The 18,589-nt window shown below is 39.0% G+C and overlaps 1 protein-coding gene, 1 long non-coding RNA gene and 3 other non-coding genes across 5 annotated transcripts; 1 reads left to right on the top strand and 4 right to left on the bottom strand.

Moving 5' to 3' along the window:
* Nucleotides 1-656: 656 nt before the first annotated feature.
* trnap-agg (transfer RNA proline (anticodon AGG)) lies at nucleotides 657-728 on the bottom strand. The gene has a single exon. It is a non-coding gene; the product is annotated as a tRNA-Pro (tRNA).
* Nucleotides 729-1,009: 281 nt separating this feature from the next.
* trnap-cgg (transfer RNA proline (anticodon CGG)) lies at nucleotides 1,010-1,081 on the bottom strand. Its single transcript has one exon. It is a non-coding gene; the product is annotated as a tRNA-Pro (tRNA).
* Nucleotides 1,082-6,693: 5,612 nt separating this feature from the next.
* On the top strand, nucleotides 6,694-8,700 carry LOC134311406 (uncharacterized). Its single transcript, XR_010011409.1, has 3 exons — nucleotides 6,694-7,077; nucleotides 7,320-7,463; nucleotides 8,563-8,700. It is a non-coding gene; the product is annotated as an uncharacterized LOC134311406 (long non-coding RNA).
* A 2,607-nt stretch (nucleotides 8,701-11,307) lies between these two features.
* On the bottom strand, nucleotides 11,308-14,848 carry LOC134311820 (uncharacterized). Its single transcript, XM_062993496.1, has 2 exons — nucleotides 12,434-14,848; nucleotides 11,308-11,379 (listed from the first exon to the last, which is right to left on the bottom strand). Exons 1-2 carry the CDS (start codon nucleotides 14,846-14,848, stop codon nucleotides 11,308-11,310), a joined length of 2,487 nt encoding a protein of 828 aa, XP_062849566.1.
* A 1,256-nt stretch (nucleotides 14,849-16,104) lies between these two features.
* On the bottom strand, nucleotides 16,105-16,176 carry trnap-agg (transfer RNA proline (anticodon AGG)). The gene has a single exon. It is a non-coding gene; the product is annotated as a tRNA-Pro (tRNA).
* Nucleotides 16,177-18,589: the final 2,413 nt, after the last annotated feature.

Genomic DNA, 18,589 nt, shown 5'->3' with positions numbered 1-18,589 from the left:
TACAAAGTAAAACAAGTTTTATCTGTTTTATTCATTTAAGTTCCAAATAAATAGACACAATCTTTCTGGTTCTCCTTGTACTGAGGCTCAGGTAGTAAATTCATGTAAATTTAATCTTTTAAGATTAAAATAAATCTTTTCCTTATCACATTTCCTCTTTGTTAGCTCATGTAGTGCTTATATTGTGTCTTTCATAATGATGGAACAGTACTTTCTCTATTAATTATCTTGCATGTTCTTTACAATACCATTAGTACAATTTTAAGTCTGGTCGAGACCTTGATGAGTCTCCTGATCTGTGTGAGGAATTTCTCCACTTTTTATAAATAAACAAAATAGAGATAAACATGTTTTATCAATTGTTAATAAAAAACTATCAACAATGACAGTGCTTTAAATTTAAACATGGATTCACAAAACCTATCGATGGCTTTTAGAATAACTCTGGCAGCATGATTTCATTTTTTATTTATTTATTTTGTTTTAATTGTACGAGGACAAAGTTTAAGCTAAAGGTTAGAATTTTAATAATGTGGCCTGGCATCCAGGTAGAAAGCTGTTCAAGTTTTACCATTTAATCGCCCCGTTTCATTTCCATTTGCACACTGGGATTAGAACCTGAAGAGGCAGTTGATAAATTAAATGTGGGTAAACAAGGGCTCGACCGGGATTTGAACCCGGGACCTCTCGCACCCTAAGCGAGAATCATACCCCTAGACCAACGAGCCAGCCTGGATGAATGCCAGGACATTTCTTTGACCTCCGTGGCTTAGCGTCAAAAGCATGTTGACTGGTTGCACTGGGAAGTGTATTCATGACAAAACAAAATTCAGTGCAGAGCTTCATTAAAGCATTTCTAACAGTTTACGCATGAGGTGTCATTAAAGGCATTTGCACCCACATAAGCTTACCAACTTCTACCAGTGAATCAGCATGTGTCATTTTTGTTTGATCGTTAGATTTTAACGGGACACTTGATAAGTTTTTTTTGGATAGTTCAACAAAGCGAGAGCTCGTCCGGGATTTAAACCCGGGACCTCTCACACCCGAAGCGAGAATCATACCCCTAGACCAACGAGCCAGCAGGAACAAGAGTCTTTGTGTTACTTTGATCTGCGTGACTGACCTTCAATACTATGTTGTCTGGTTGAGCTGGTAAGTGTGGTCGGTGCTTGCATTACAAAACTATCAAAACATGCAGTATCAGTACATAGATGCACATCCTGATATTGCAGAGTGAGCTGTGGCCCTGGGTCAACAGGGGAGGTGCTTCAGTCAAAAACGTTCAACCAATCATAAACTAGCTGCTGCTATGACATCACCACATTTGTCGGGCCTTTCTCGTTTTTCTCCATTTTTTCTATTCTTCTCATTTTTTAACCTCAACCAGAGAAAAAGCTCTGTGACACGCACCCCTTTGTTATAATACATGCTTAACATGTAGTAGTACAGTTTTTTTTGCTTTACACAGAATAATATTTTACATATTGTAGCTAGCCTTGGCTTGGCTAATCTCTCATAGCTTTTTGCTATGCTAGCTAGTAGTAGTTAAGCTAGCTGGCTAACCTAATGGTAAATCTGAGAAATTTATTTCATGCTTTGCACACTGTTAATATTTTGCTTGGAACAATGATTTCCAACATTCTATCAAATACTGAAAGTAACAAAGTTGCCGGATCTTTTAGCTTGCATACTCATTACCTAGCTAGGATTAGCTAGCCCCGGCAAATGTGGTGATGTCATAGCAGCAGCTAGTTTGTGATTGATCGAACGATTTCGATTGAAGCACCTCCCCTGTTGACCCAGGGCCACATCTCACTCTGCAATATCAGGTTGTGCGTACATAGACTGGTTATAACCTCTTCTTAAAGAGTTGAAACATGAAAAATATTTAAAGGTTCCAAATAGTAAAAACTTATTTTAATTAATCAACTGTCAGGACTAGGAAGCATTTGAAAGCTCTGTGCTGTTTTCATAAAGTACCTTTGTAACCCCATGTAATTAGACAGGCTTTACATGTTTACCAATTTAATGCCACCTTTGATTTCTAATTGCACACTGTGATACATTTTGAAGAGACATTTTGATAAGTCAACATTCTTTAGTTAAAGAGCCGGGGATTAAAGAAGGGATCCACCCAGATTTTATCAGAAAACCTACACAACCTTAACTAACCTTAATAACCTTAATTATTATCCTTTACAACATTATTATACTAACCCAAGGCATGGCTTATGGAGTACATTCCAAACATCCTCAGGTCCAACTGTGATCGTGTGTACACCAACATTGCTGTTGAATAAAAATTAATTCCCCTCCCCCACATTTGACAATTAAACCACTTTTCTGTGTTTCTTCTCCCCCATCATCTGTCGTGTCAAACCCATTGTAAGGAGTATGAAAGTATGACTGGAGTGGGCTGATGCCTCGTTACAACATCAGCTGCAGCACACAGACTGGAAGCAGTTAGACCTTAGAAATGTCTTGAAAAGCTATTAGATCTGGGCATCAGTTCTCACGCTGTAACTGGACTTTCTTAATACACCACAGTCTGTTAAGCTCATCCATTTTACCTCATCCACCCTCATCCTGAATACAGATTTGCCCCAGGGCTGTGTGCTCAGTCTACTTCTCTTCTCCCTGTCATCACTACAAATCAGTTTATGGATCTTTAAATCATTTTAGTTTTCTTGATGTATGAAAATAAGCAATTTGTCTGCTATCATAGATACAACATGGTGATGACCCAGTGTACCCTGGTGCATCTCTCACTAAAGGACAGAGTCTGCTGTTGCTCATGTCATATGTATTGACACACAACCTGACTGGTGTAGCTCTTCAGCATCTTCTTGACATTTTCAATGAACATTTTCCAGGCTTTCCAGTTACCCTGTATCTTTTTGATAAAGCCTACGGACAGTTTGGCCACTATGTGCCACATTTTATTGTATTAAATGTGAAAGTTACATATGACCCAGGGAGACAGCTCCAACTGTCTGTTCTTTTTGTAAATCTACATTTGACACTGACTATAATCTTAGAGTTGGTTCTTATTTTCTTGTACTTAGACTGTCAAGCCAGATTGTGGATATTTTGGAGTCACCAACATTTTATGACGTACAATGTGGAGCAGTATATAAAAACATGAAACAAAGTGGCAAAATGGAAGATGATGACATCTCAATCATTTGGAACTGTGATGGAGTTTCAGTGTTTCAAACAGTGATAATTATACTCTCATCTTGTGCTCATTGTTTTAAGGTAAATTGCTCTCATTTGGCCTCTCACACGCCATCACTCACATTTGTTCCTAATGTCTCAGGAGGAACTTAAGTCTGTACCCCCCTCTTACTCTACTGCTGGTGCCACCTGCCAAACATTCAGGTAAAATCTCCCAAACTTGCTGTATCATGCTCCAGTTCATACAGCACAATAGAGACACTTTTTGTTACTCTAAATGGATGTGTGTAGTGATGTTGTAACATCTGCACATCCTGTATGTGGTTTCTTAAAGACGTCATGAGTTTCATACTGAACTATTATACAGTCCTCAGTAGACTGTGTTCAGAAATGGCTCAACTATGCAACTTACTCCATATCGGGAGATACATAACACTGATTCTCACTGTAACATTATTAGGAGTTAAAACAGTTTGTTTCACTGACAATTTCTGTAATAAATGACACATTATTTTTTTTTTCTTCACAACAGGTGGTTTTGCAGATAAAATTGAGCCAACAGATTCCAACATTATCAGACAAGAAACAGAGACTGTTACTCTAAAATGTTCAAGCGGCAGTGTTTGGCTTTACTGGTACAAACAAAATCCTAACAGGGCACTACAATTTTTACTGTATAAAGGTGCAAAAGGCAGTTCAGCTGAGAGCACTCCTGATGACCCTCGAATCACGTCTAAAACAACCAGTACATCTACTGAACTTACCATCAGCAATCTAAAGCTGACAGATTCTGCTCTCTATGACTGTGCTCTTAGAGACACCCAGTGATACAAAGCTATTTAGTTAACCACACACACACACACACACACAGTAAAATATAAATAGCACCTGCTCTCTCTGATTAATTGTTAGTAGCTTGTATTATTTAACAATATTTAACACCCATAATAACCTTGTAAAAAGTGATCGTGATTTTTTGTAATTATGCTCCTGTATTCTCTTCTACTCTTCTCAGCTATACAATGTAAATACATCTCATTATATTTTATGCAATCCCAGAACATGTGTTCATGTTGTGTAAGAGTTAGGTGCATAACTTCTTTTCATTTATCTCACATAAAACACTGTTTATCTGATTTGCAGGGAAGAGTTTGGCACAGTCAGTAACACCACTGAGCGCCACCGGAGCACTTTTTACATTTTTAACAGCAAAAGTTTGTCCATCATTAACTGCCTGGGTGTCTCACAACAGGGGGCACATGAATCCAATGCACTGTGGTGGGCATGAATATAGTTTCAAAGGGGACACTACCATCATCTGGCTCCTGCTGCTGAGCCTCACAAACAGATTCCTTGGTGCCCCCATGGAAGGGCTTTGTGATCCCAGGATGATGGGTACATGTGCATTTACTAACCATAGAAATAAGTTACATTGTCATAAATCAAAACACAGCAGAAAGAGTTTAGAAGCAATTCACAATTAGTAATTAGTACAAAATTGAACAAAAAATACTTATATTGAAAATAGAAATGTTTTAAAATGTAATAAAAAGCACAAAATAAATAAAAACAGACAAAAAGTGGTCGGAGCAGTCGTGACCTCACTGGCCCCATCTTGGAATAATTAATTGTTTATTGACACAGTAATCACAGTTATGTGTTTTGAAGAGGAGGACAGCGTGTGTAACATCTGTGAAGCTGCTGTATTGAAGTGTGTAAAAGCTAAACTAAACTACGTATAATTAACAGGGTTCCCGCGGGTCCTTAAAAAGTCTTAAAATGTCTTAAATTTAAATATCATTAATTAAGGTCTTATATTGTCTTAAATCTACCGTAAATTTGCTGTAGGTATTAAATTTTCGGATGGTGAGTTTAATGCAGATGGGAAAAACACAGTGGTAAAGCATCTAATAGTGTGTATTTGATTGATTAACTTTACAAAGAAGGTGTAGAAAATGAGAGCCCCCGCGCATAATCGTTTTACGGTACGTTTGCGACAGACGCCTGACGTCGGGCGGCGTGACATTTCGCGGTTGTCGAGGTGAGCGGTGATGCATGTAAGGATGGGAAAGTGCAAATTTAACGACAAATGGATGGAAGAGGATGTATTTAGGATGTGGCTGGCACCAGCCAAAAACAAAAATGAGGCAATGTGCAAATTCTGCAAAAAAACTTTTTCTTTAGGGACCATGGGGGTCAAAGCCGTCGAGTCGCACATGAAGGGAGGAAAGCACCTGCGGTATATGGCCGCAGCTAATAGCAAGCCCGGGCTAATCCCTGCATTGTTTGCAGCTCCACCTAATGTTGCAAGTTCAGACGCCACCTCTCAGTCGACTATTAAAAGCTTTGTTTCACCGCCAGAGACCCAGAAGGCAGAGGTAATGTGGGTTCTCCATACCGTAATGAGGCACAATTCATTTAAATCTAATGAGGAGATAAGTGAAGTCTTTGCTGCCATGTTCCCCGATTCCCAGCTTGCAAAGTCATTCAGCTGTGGTGAAAATAAAACTGCATATATCGCCAAATATGGCATTGCTTCGTTCATCAAGAAGGAGCTATCGCGCAGCGTTAGTGAGAAGCCGTATGTTATCATGTTTGACGAAAGCATGAATAAAACGACAAAGAATAAACAAATGGACCTTCATTTGCGGTTCTGGACTACTGATGATGAGACGGGCACACACCATGTCATCTCCCGCTACTATGGGTCGGAGTTTATGGGTCACTCGAGAGCCGAGGACATGTTGGGACATTTCAGTGTAAGTAACTTTACGACTGTGTTTGAAATTGTATACCATTGTTCTATTCGCAACACGTTAGCTCAGAGTTTAAGGGGTGTAACTGTTGGTAGATTTTGTTGAAATATGGCGTTTTGTGATTTTTTTTTGGGTTGTTCAGACTGTTGGGCAAATCTAGCTAACAGCTGGTAACGTCGGCTGTCACTTGTTGCTATAGCAACTGTAAACATTCACCTAAGAGCTATAAAGAGTTCATCTCCATTTTTATTATTAAATATGTATTTTTTTTATTGATAGTGCGTTCAATGCACAATAACACATGACTTATGAATTAAATTGAATTTGAAAAACCTTGTTTTTTTGCGAATCTGCAAAGCACAATAAAAAGCAAGCTTTTTCATCAATAACAAATGGATTTTATCTGTTTTGCAAATTAACTCAGAATGCAGAATCAAGCCATGTTGTAAGTACAGATTAGAATTGTTGTATTTTAGCACAGAATACATGATTTTACCAGTTAGTGAACCTGTAGAAATAATAATACACACACAATTATTTTAATGTGTATGATGTATGAGTGTATGTATATATAAGCAAGAAATCGTTAAAATAACAAATAGTAGCAAAAGAATACTTGTGATCATCACAATTAAGATGTTCCTTACAAGAGGAACACAGAGAGCAGTGTGGTGGAGCCCAACTACAAATAATTGGAAGTTGTGGCCTTCACACAATGCACAACTCATTCAAGAAAGGCTTCACGGTTTGGCAAGTTGAAAAAGTTCTGAAAGCCCTGCACTACCTGTTTCATTATGCACCTGCAAGGAGGGAAGACTTTGTGTTATTGACCAAGTGTGATAGATTTCCTCTGCCATTTTGTGGACATCGCTGGCTGGAAAACCTTCCAGCAGTTGAGAGAGCCATTGAAATTTGGCCATATATTGTCTCCTATGTGGATCAGGTCAAAGCCAAGAAGCTCCCCAATCCAAGGTCATCATCGTATGACACCATCGCAGAAGCACGGATGGATCCCATTATCCTGGCAAAGTTGCACTTCTTCATGAGTATCTCAAGAACTTTTCAGCCATTTCTCACCAAGTACCAGACAGATGCCCCGATGATTCCCTTCTTAGGCAGAGATTTGGAGGATCTAATCAGGGTAGGCCTAATGACAGCTGAAAATGTATTAAAGGTTTAGTCATTTAAGCATCGTTACTTACAGAGGATATGAAAGATAAAACAAAGTAATGCATTTTCAGCATGTTGATGTTTGTAGAATATATTGTAAATACAGTAATACTTATTCAGATTTTGATTATTAATAATAATTACTATGCCTGTGCTATTCTGTTTTCCGAATCAGAATCAGAATACTTTATTGATCCCAGAGGGAAATTGCAGAGCCTTCTCAGGCGGTTTATAAAGCGAGATGTTCAGGTTGATGTTTCCCCAGTAAATCTGGTCAAGCTTGATGTGACAGACCAAAAATTTTGGGTCAGTCCAAAGCAAGTGGACATTGGCTTGGGAGCCACAGCTGCCCTCAAGGTACCAGTTATTATCTTGGATGACTTCAACAATGTGCTACATCAGCTGCAAGTAATTTGACTACTTAAGTATTTATTCTAAAACAACCAATAGATTAGATTAAGATTAGACATCAAGCAGTTGACTTATTCACAGGATTTGTAAAATGTTGTGTAGTGTAAGTTACACATAGGGAGAGTTTATTTGATGTTTCAGGTGACACATGACTTTTGTGCATTTGTCAGGGCATGTCAGGCAGTCAGGGTGGAAGTGAGCGTGATGTGTTACAGTTCATGCGAGACAGCCAGAGTGCTCTGTCAAAAATTTGTCAGAACATTCTATTGAAGTGCCCACTGAAGTACCCCACTGTCCGAAATATGCTGTGCCTGGACCCCCAAAAGATGCACACTGAACCAGACATGTGCTTGAAAAAAATGAAGGCCCTTGTCATGAAATTTGTGCAGGACAAGAAGTTGTCAGGAGGAGTCACAGCGGGTAACATCTGTAGACATATTAGAAATAAGAACAGTTACCTATGGTTTAGCAAAGGGAGTCTTTAGGCACCTTCTTTAAACCAGTGGTTTTAAAAGTGAACTCCAGGGGAATCATTTATTCTCACTATAATTCCATCAATAAATCACACAGTGACAGAATGTATGACAATTTTGGTCATAGGATTCATACACTTTTTGTAATAAGACCTCTAAAAGCAAAAATCTTAAAAGATGGGGATTTGTGGTCTAATTTGTGCCAGTTTCGGGGTCCTTGACATGAGAAAGCTTGAGAACCACTGCTCTAAATGTTATTGCATCTCTCCCTTCAATGTCGTTGACTAAGACAATATCTTATTTCAGTAAATAGCCATATTTTAGATGTCAAGTTATACTAGCCTATTACTTGCATCTTTTTAGTTGTATTTTATTTTATTGGAAATATAGCCTAGTAGGAGTTGTAACACATGTCTGTAGGCCTAATAAATGTTCTTGGACTTAGTTCAAATATAGTTGGAAATCTGAGATTCATTTTCCAGAGTATATTAAATATAAATCTCTTGTGATTTCCACAAAATATAATTTTAACTGGAAAATATACAAATGTGTTTGTCTTTATGTAAATGCAGGTGATAAGATTGCACAACAGTTTCAGAAGTTCCTGTTTAATGAGGCCAGAGGAGAGGAATTCATGGTCTTCAGTGCATTGGATGGGACATTGCGAGTTGACAGCTTCCTGCATAAGGCCATGAATGGATATGCAGAACTTTGGAGCTTTGTGGAAAAGCTACTGCATCTGTCCCATGGACAAGCGACTGTGGAGTGTGGATTCTCCATAAACAAGGAGGTGGCGATGTGCAATATGAACGAGGACACTATAGTCTCACAGAGACTGATCTGCGACTATGTGAGGATGTGTGGTGGAGTGGTCAAAGTGCCACTAACAAAAGAGCTGCTAAATGAATGTGCAACTTCACGCAACCGGTATAGGATCTTTTTGGAAGATGAGAGGAAGAAAAAGGAAAAGGCAAAACAGATGAACAAGAGAAAAGGGGCTGAAAATGAGCTTGAACAGCTACGCAAGAAAAGAAGAACAATCTTAACTGTGTGTGACACTCTAGAGAAGGAGGCAGATAGCCTTGCAGAGAAGGCTGAGAATACAGCTGGGACCAAGATGGCAGAGCTCATCACTAAATCCAACTCCATGAGAAAAAGATGCAAGGACAAGAGAGGGGAGTTGATGGACCTAGACCATGAAATTGAGAAGAGAGTGGCAGAGCTACGCTACATGTCTTGAAGAGAATCTTGACCTCTTGAATTTGACCTGTTCATTGGTTTCTCTCTAAGATTCATGTGATAACATTTTGTGTTGTTTTGCAAACAAGCTGTTTTGAGGACTTTTTTTTAGCTTATATTTACAACGCAGTATGCTTTACGTGTTATTTTATAATTCTGTATGGTTTCTACATGCAAGTCAGTGTGTTGTTTAATGTAATGCAGCTTATGTATCTTATGCTGGCTCTGTTCTGCATCACAATGGAACAAAATTGAAAAGATTGTTGATAACAATTAAGTTAAGTTTTGATTTCCAATGTGGGAGACAATAAATTGAATATTTTCTACCAAATAATTTTTTATGACATTTTTGGGTCTTAAATTATATGTATTGAGGTCTTAAAATGTCTTAAAAAGCCTTAAATTTTACTTTTAAAATGGTGCAAGAACCCTGAATTAAATTAAAGCCCCTTGCTGTTTGGACTGAAGTGTTGCAGAACAATTTTCCACTGATGTTTTGCATTAACGAACGTTCATGGTGTCCAGTCTCCCTTATTATATATAAACACAGAGGAAAGATACCATTGATAGGGGGCAGCATGACACCTTGCACTGAACTTGGGTTACATTAAGATAATGGTAAAGTAATTGTACAATCATATATCATTTCAGTATTTTTCCACATATGATTTTGGAATAGATTCTTTCACTTCCGCTTCTGATCTTCTCTGATAAAAAATGCAAATGCTAAACAGATGTGTGTATGTATACAGTATCAGTCAGAAGTTAATTAACTAATATACATTGTGGAATTATGTTGCAAACAAAAATGTATATAATGTAATTAGATAGAATGTTTTTATCTATGTAAAAAAATACAGTGTATTCAGTTAAAATATTTAGTATGGCTGTGAGTGATTAATGTAGAGTTCTGCTTTTATTCCCCACTCATATCAATAGAAAATAGGAGGAGTTTGTATAGAACTGTAAAGTAGTAATCACCCCATCCTTCCTTCACTTCTCACAATACAAACATCATGTTCCTGTGTTCTCTTCTTCTCTTCTCAGCTATACAATGTAAGTGCATCTCATTATTTATGCTGTCACAGTACACAATGTGTTTCAGTTTTGCTGTTTGACTGTATTTATTTATTACATCACATATAACATATTTATCTCATTTGCAGGGAGGAGTTTGGCACAGTCAATAACATCACTGAATGATACATTAAATGCAGCAGTGGGTCACAGCATTGTTCTCTCTTGTAAATATCAGACTGCAACTAACCTGCATTGGTATCGTCAGTATCCTGGATCTACACCAGAGTTTATTGTTCTTATCAGTGCATATGAATCCTACAAGAGTTCCAGCATCTCTGGTTTATCAGCTACAGTTGATGGAACAAAAAACCTTGTGAATCTGAAGATCTCCTCTGCTGCAGTATCAGATTCTGCTCTGTACTACTGTGCCATGCAGCCCACAGTAACAGGAAACTCTACTACACTGTACAAAAACCAGTGTACACAGATCACAGACTGAGTATCACATGGTTTATTTTTTTAGATTCAGGACAGACTTATAAAGTCATATTATTTATATTAAATACAAAGATGTTTTTTACTGACCAACTTTGTAACATTTTCTAAGTACAAAAGTAATCAAATTCAGCATTTAAAAAAATGGGACAAACTTAATACATTTTATACACTTTATTACACTTTACAATAATTTGGAAACTGAAAATACTAAAGCTACACTGTTATAGCACATACAGAATGAGGTCTGGAAAATCTTGCTAAAATAACCATGAACCTGCTGGGAAATGATGTCACCTAGATGGCAGCACGTCTCTCTCTAAAATCTCAATATACATTTTTGCATCAGTGGTACACCACACAATGGGTGGTATGAAAGCTTAATGCTATGGGTACAGATGCACCCCCATAACATGGCAGATGTTGACTTTTGCACCTTTGCTGTAAACAGTCTAGATGTTTCTGTTTGTGTTTGACACAGAAAACTTCTGTGTTTTTACCTATAACATTTAAAAGTGGAGCAACATCCACTTTTTAAAATTAATAACAACTTTAAATCCAATTTATAGCAGCCAGTCCACCTGCACAATTTTGGGAAGTAACTCCCAGCCTATCAGCTGTGCCACCATGATGCCCTGTGGTAAAATAATATGCACATATGCTTAAACTACATACCCTAATTTTAAAAAGTTCAAACTAGATATGCTTGAGTAAAGTACACTTAAAGTACACTGGTTCCAGTCTGTGCTTTGCAGTGTGCATGTGCAACAAAGCATAGCGGGAGAACTTTCCAGACTCAGGATTAGCTGTTGGATTCAGAACTTTTTCTGAGGTAAGTTATTTAAGTTAATTACATTTTAGATATGGTTTCATAAGTCACAACTGCTTTTTTTGCACACGACAGTCTAATGCTAATAGTTAGTAATTAGCGTGGCTAGCTTGTGCTTGGTGGTGCTTGTGTGACCTTTTGTGTCTCGTTCCGGCCTCAATCACAGACACTGGTTGGTGGATGAAGGGCTTTTTTTATTTATCTGCAACGAGTTCAGCAACCACATAAAGTCAACAGAATGGTCAGCTAGCCAGCCCACAGCAGTGCTCACTCTATCTGCTGCGGCTGTTTACAGTTTTCTTTATATAATAAACAAAATTATCAAACCAATGATCGTATAGTATAATAATATACATATAGTTACATATATTATTAAATAATAATTAAAATACATATACATTATACATGTAATTCCATATTCATAAATATAATACATATTATAGCTCCTAATATCTATAGCTTCAAGTATATTATCTATTATAGCTTCTAATATCTATTATAGCAATCTAATATAGTTATTTTTATACTTATAATAACAATAATAAGTGATAAATGCATACCTCTATAGTTCTTATTACACATAAATATTGTTACCACACCATCCACAAAGTTGAATCAGTTCATCTGGACACAAGTTTGTTGTAGAGATACGTTTCGTCACTCAATCCGAATGACTTCTTCAGTCTGAGCTGGTGTTGAAAAACCCCAACCTTATATGCAGTTGATTTGCATAACGACCGATCACCGCCCATTGCATAACAATGGAACTGGTGATCAGGTCTATATGAAATTCACAATGACCATTAATTACAATGGTCATGTGTGTCTTTCACACATGATTGGGGTAAAGCTCCAATTACGGCGTTGTAAGATGGTGAGAGATGTACTCTGAGGCCCCCTCCCCGGTTCAGAGATGGTCGTTCCCTCTTCACGTAAATGGCCTCTTTGACTCCACGTTCAAACCAGCGTTCCTCCTTGTCAAGGATCTGCACATCTTCATCATTAAATGAGTGGCCGCTGGCTTGCAGGTGGGTGTAAACCGCAGAGTCCTGGCCAGAAGAGGTCGATCTTCTATGTTGGGCCATCCGTTTCGCCAGTGGCTGTTTAGTTTCCCCGATGTACAGTTCCCGACAATCCTCCCGGCACCTAACAGCATACACTACGTTACTCTGTTTGTGTCGAGGAACCCGGTCCTTAGGGTGAACTAATTTCTGGCGTAGCGTGTTCTGGGGTTTGAAAGCAACTGAAACACGGTGTTTGGAGAATATCCGTCTTAATTGTTCCGATACTCCCGCCACATACGGAATCACCACTGGTTTGCGTCTAGACCGCGGTTGTTCTTCTCCTCCCTTTGATCCACTGGAGCTGTGTTTGGGCGTTTTTCCCGCTTTTACGAATGCCCAGTTGGGATAACCACATTCACCCAGGGCCTTCTTGACATGAGATTTCTCTCTATCCTTGGCCGTAGTGTCTGTGGGGATGCTGTTTGCCCGGTGGTGCAGCGTCCTGATGACTCCTAGTTTGTGCTCCAGAGGATGATGGGAGTCAAACCTTAAGTACTGGTCCGTGTGTGTTGGTTTGCGGTAAACATTTACTTTCAACCGTCCCCCATCTTTACTAGCAATTTCACAGTCTAAGAAGGCTAAAACGTTGTCGCTTGCATCCTCCCTTGTGAACTTGATGTGTTTGTCCACTGAGTTGATGTGGTCCGTGAAATGTGGTACTTCCTCTGATTTTATTTTAACCCAGGTGTCGTCCACATATCTGAACCAATGACTCGGTGGTGTCCCTGAGTAGGTCCTTAGTGCCTTCTTTTCCACTTCCTCCATGTACAGGTTTGCAACAATAGGTGAGACAGGGGACCCCATAGCACACCCATGTTTCTGTTTGTAGAACTGTCCTCTGTACGAGAAGTAGGTGGACTGAAGACACAGTTCTAGGAGTGTGCACACCTGGTCCGTGGTAAGGGTGGTCCTCGTGCTCCGGGTGGGGTCGCCTTGTAGTTTCCTACGGACCACCTCCACTGCCTCAGCAACCGGAATGCACGTGAAGAGGGATGTAACATCATACGAGACCATTGTTTCCTCCGTCTCAATGATGACGCCCTTCACCTTGTCCACAAAGTCCATGGTGTTCTGAATGTGATGTTCCGTGCTACCTACCAACGGGTTGAGAATCGATGCTAGAAACTTAGAAATGTTATAAGTCACAGAGTTAATCATACAAACAATGGGTCGTAAAGGTACATCCTGTTTGTGTATCTTAGGTAACCCATACAGACTAGGAGTAGCCTCCCCCGGATATAATTTGTAATACAAAGCCCTGTCAATAGCATTGTTCTGTTCTAAAACTTTCAGACAATCTATCACCTTTTTCTTGTAGCTGCTACCTGGATCTTGTTTCAGCAGCTCATATGTGTTAGTGTCACTAAGTAACAACATCACTTTCTCATGATAGTCTATCTGGTTTAACAGAACAGTACATCTACCTTTGTCAGCAGGAAGTATGATGATGTTATTGTCCTTACTAAGTGTAGTAAGTGCATACCTCTCGTCTCTGCTGATGTTGGATGGCGGTGGCTTTGCATTACTCAGGCAAGCTGACACTTTCATCCGCAACTGTTCCGCTTCCAGGTCGGAGATGTTGTTGTTGCGGATTGCTGATTCTGTGGCTGTGATCAGTTCCACTAGTGGGACTTGCTTTGGTGTAACAGCGAAATTCAACCCCTTAGCCAAGATGTCTTTCTCTGCTTGTGTGAGTTGTCTGTCCGACAAGTTCTTCACCCACTTGTCCACATCACCAGCGTGTGTTTGCCCTTCATTCCTCTTTCGGCCATCCATGGTCTGTTGGTGTTTCTGTCCCGCAGCAAGCAAGTCAAACTTTTTTCGCTGCCTGGTTTTTGACTTTTCATGTTGTCCTAGACGAGCCTTCTGCGTGAAGTTAATCACCTGTTGGAGAGTGGGCTCATCTAGACGTGATGTAAGTCTTTGAACAATCTGCTCCTCTCTAGTTTTTAAGACATCGATTGTGAAGTTAGTTTGTCTCACCCGTTCATTCAATAGCTGGTTCTGTGCCTTCTGAATGATCTTGCTAGCTCGGTGACCTTTGACAGAAGATCTGAGTTGCAGGCTCTTAGGTGTGATCCTGCTCTGTCTGCATCTGATGTTAAATCGCAGGTGGTTCCTGTAGTCAGCCATCTTACGTGCCGTTTTCTCGTACTCTCGTACGAGTTTGAGGCAATCCTTGCCGAAGTGAGTCAGAATCTGTTGATGCATGCTCAATAATCCAGGTACACAAATCCACAAAGTTGAATCAGTTCATCTGGACACAAGTTTGTTGTAGAGATACGTTTCCGAAACGTACGTACCTGGATTATTGAGCATGCATCAACAGTTACCACACCATCCATGTTTGTATTTTTCCATGACAAAAAGTATAGTGAAATAAAAAGAACACTGCCGTCTTGTGGCGGACACAAAATACTATAATGGCGGCAAAGCCAAAACATTTTTACAACGTAAACTTAACAGTGACAAAATAAATAATACATTGTTTATGACAAAATAAACAAACCCACCTGCAACGAAGGCTAATCAGTAACTGAGCACGTGTGATTTACAAACTTTGATTAAAAGAGTGTAAAATAGCCTGTATTCACAACCAGCTCATGAATGTCAATCTACATATTGTTAATGAACAAAATATTGCAGAGCTGAACAGTTACTAGCTTAATAAAAGTATATATTTAAGAGTATTTCAGGAGCTTTGCTTAGACGAACTTACCCACAGCAGTGCTCAGTCTATCTGCTGCGGATCTCCCAGCATTCAATTAGCTTATTAGAAAAAGGTGCTGGCTATACACATAAACATGAGCATCTTTTAACACTGTTACATCAGCATGTGTCATTTTTGACCTCTTGCACCCAAAGTGAGAATCATACGAGACCAACGAGCCAGTGGGAACAAAAATCTTTGTGTTACTTTAATCATATTTAAAGCCAACAGTTTGGCAAACTGGTTTTAATTAGTCAACTGTAAAGACTTGGATTCTAACAAAAAAACCTCCCGAAATTTATCCAAGAATCACAAATCCTGGACAAACCTACTACAACTAAATGTTCTTTAAATTTACCCAAATATTACAGTAACCAAATAACTAAAGTTACAATTCTTTAGGTCATCTTAAATATATAATTAAATAAACTTTAATTTACATGTCATTGATTAGTTGGTTCAATTTGTGTTGTTTTTTAAATACAAACCAAAAAAAATAAAACAGATCTTGTCTAACAATTTAGTTCAGTGGCTTTTAGAATAACTCTGGCAGCATGATTTTATAAAGGTTTTTTTTGTTTGTTTTAATTGTACGAGGACAAAGTTTAAGCTAAAGGTTAGAATTTTAATAATGTGGCCTGGCATCCACGTAGAAAGCTGTTCAAGTTTTGCCATTTAATCGCCCTGTTTCATTTCCATTTGCACACTGGGATTAAAACCTGAAGAGGCAGTTGGTGAATTAAATGTGGGTAAACAAGGGCTCGTCTGGGATTTGAACCCGGGACCTCTCACACCCTAAGCGAGAATCATACCCCTAGACCAACGAGCCAACCTGGAAGAATGTCAGGGCATTTCTTTGACCTCTGTGGCTTAGCGTCAAAACCACTGGTTGCACTGGGAAGTGTATTCATGACAACACAGAATTCAATGCAGAGCTTCATTAAAGCATTTCTACCAGTTTAAGCATGAGGTGTCATTAAAGGCATGAAAGGTATTTGCATCCACATAAGCTTACCAAATTCTACCAGTGTATCAGCATGTGTCATTTTTGTTTGATCATTAGATTTTAACGGGACACTTGATACGTTTTTTGTATAGTTCAACGAAGCATTCAACTAAATGAGGGCTCGTCCGGGATTTGAACCCGGGACCACTCGCACCCAAAGCGAGAATCATACCCCTACGAGCCAGCATGAACAAGAGTCTTTGTGTTAGTTTGATCTGCGTGACTGACCGTACATGTGCTGACATGCGTATATTTGCTTCATAAGCAAATGCTTCATATTTGCTTCAGTGTAAATTAAGCAAGTGTTGAGAAGACAGAGTAAAAAGTAGTAATATCGTGACGACACATCCCCTGTTCTGACTTTTGTGTCTGACGTACTTTTTCCTGCTCTTGTAATTCACACAAGAACTATTTTTCCTCTTTCACACCTGTGTTAATGTGACGTGACAATAAAGTGATTTGATTTTGATTTTATATATATATATATATATATATATATATATATATATATATATATATTACTGTGTAGGACTCAATTCTGTAATACAGGCATAACTAATCGTACATGTCACAGTGTAACTATTACTGGTGCTGGTCATAAAATTAGAATATCATGAAAAAGTAGATTTATTTCAGTAATTCCATTCAAAAAGTGAAACTTGTACATTATATTCATTCATTACACACAGACTGATATATTTCAAATGTTTATTTCTTTTAATGTTGATGATTACAACTGAAAGCTAATGAAAACCCCAAATTCAGTATGTCAGAAAATTAGAATATTGTGACAAGGTACAATATTGAAGACACCTGGTGCCACACTCTAATCAGCTAATTAACTCAAAACACCTGCAAAGGCCTTTAAATGGTCTCTCAGTCTAGTTCTGTAGGCTACACAATCATGGGGAAGACTGCTGACTTGACAGTTGTCCAAAAGACGACCATTGACACCTTGCACAAGGAGGGCAAGACACAAAAGGTTATTGCTAAAGAGGCTGGCTGTTCACAGAGCTCTGTGTCCAAGCACATTAATAGAGAGGCGAAGGGAAGGAAAAAAAAGTGGTAGAAAAAAGTGTACAAGCAATAGGGATAACCGCACCCTGGAGAGGATTGTGAAACAAAACCCATTCAAAAATGTGGGGGAGATTCACAAAGAGTGGACTGCAGCTGGAGTCAGTGCTTCAAGAACCACCACGCACAGACGTATGCAAGACATGGGTTTCAGCTGTCGCATTCCTTGTGTCAAGCCACTCTTGAACAAGAGACAGCGTCAGAAGTGTCTCGCCTGGGCTAAAGACAAAAAGGACTGGACTGCTGCTGAGTGGTCCAAAGTTATGTTCTCTGATGAAAGTAAATTGTGCATTACCTTTGGAAATCAAGGTCCCAGAGTCTGGAGGAAGAGAGCAGAGGCACAGAATCCACGTTGCTTGAGGTCCAGTGTAAAGTTTCCACAGTCAGTGATGGTTTGGAGTGCCATGTCATCTGCTGGTGTTGGTCCACTGTGTTTTCTGAGGTCCAAGGTCAACGCAGCCGTCTACCAGGAAGTTTTAGAGCACTTCATGCTTCCTGCTGCTGACCAACTTTATGGAGATGCAGATTTCATTTTCCAACAGGACTTGGCACCTGCACACAGTGCCAAAGCTACCAGTACCTGGTTTAAGGACCATGGTATCCCTGTTCTTAATTGGCCAGCAAACTCGCCTGACCTTAACCCCATAGAAAATGTATGGGGTATTGTGAAGAGGAAGATGCGATATGCCAGACCCAACAATTCAGAAGGCCACTATCAGAGCAACCTGGGCTCTCATAACACCTGAGCAGTGCCACAGACTGATGGACTCCATGCCACGCCGCAATGCTGCAGTAATCCAGGCAAAAGGAGCCCCAACTAAGTATTGAGTGCTGTACATGCTCATACTTTTCATGTTCATACTTTTCAGTTGGCCAACATTTCTAAAAAAATTTTGTATTGGTCTTAAGTAATATTCTAATTTTCTGAGATACTGAATTTGGGGTTTTCATTAGTTGTCAGTTATAATCATCAACATTAAAAGAAATAAACATTTGAAATATATCAGTCTGTGTGTAATGAAAGAATATAATATACAAGTTTCACTTTTTGAATGGAATTACTGAAATAAATCAACTTTTTCATGATATTCTAATTTTATGACCAGCACCAGTACAACATTTAATGCATTTTAATCAGCTCACTTAGTTTGTTATCGGATAT

The sequence above is a fragment of the Trichomycterus rosablanca genome, chromosome 4, assembly GCF_030014385.1.
Source record: "Trichomycterus rosablanca isolate fTriRos1 chromosome 4, fTriRos1.hap1, whole genome shotgun sequence".
Classification (NCBI taxonomy): domain Eukaryota; kingdom Metazoa; phylum Chordata; class Actinopteri; order Siluriformes; family Trichomycteridae; genus Trichomycterus; species Trichomycterus rosablanca.
This window is presented reverse-complemented; position numbering and strand designations above follow the sequence as displayed.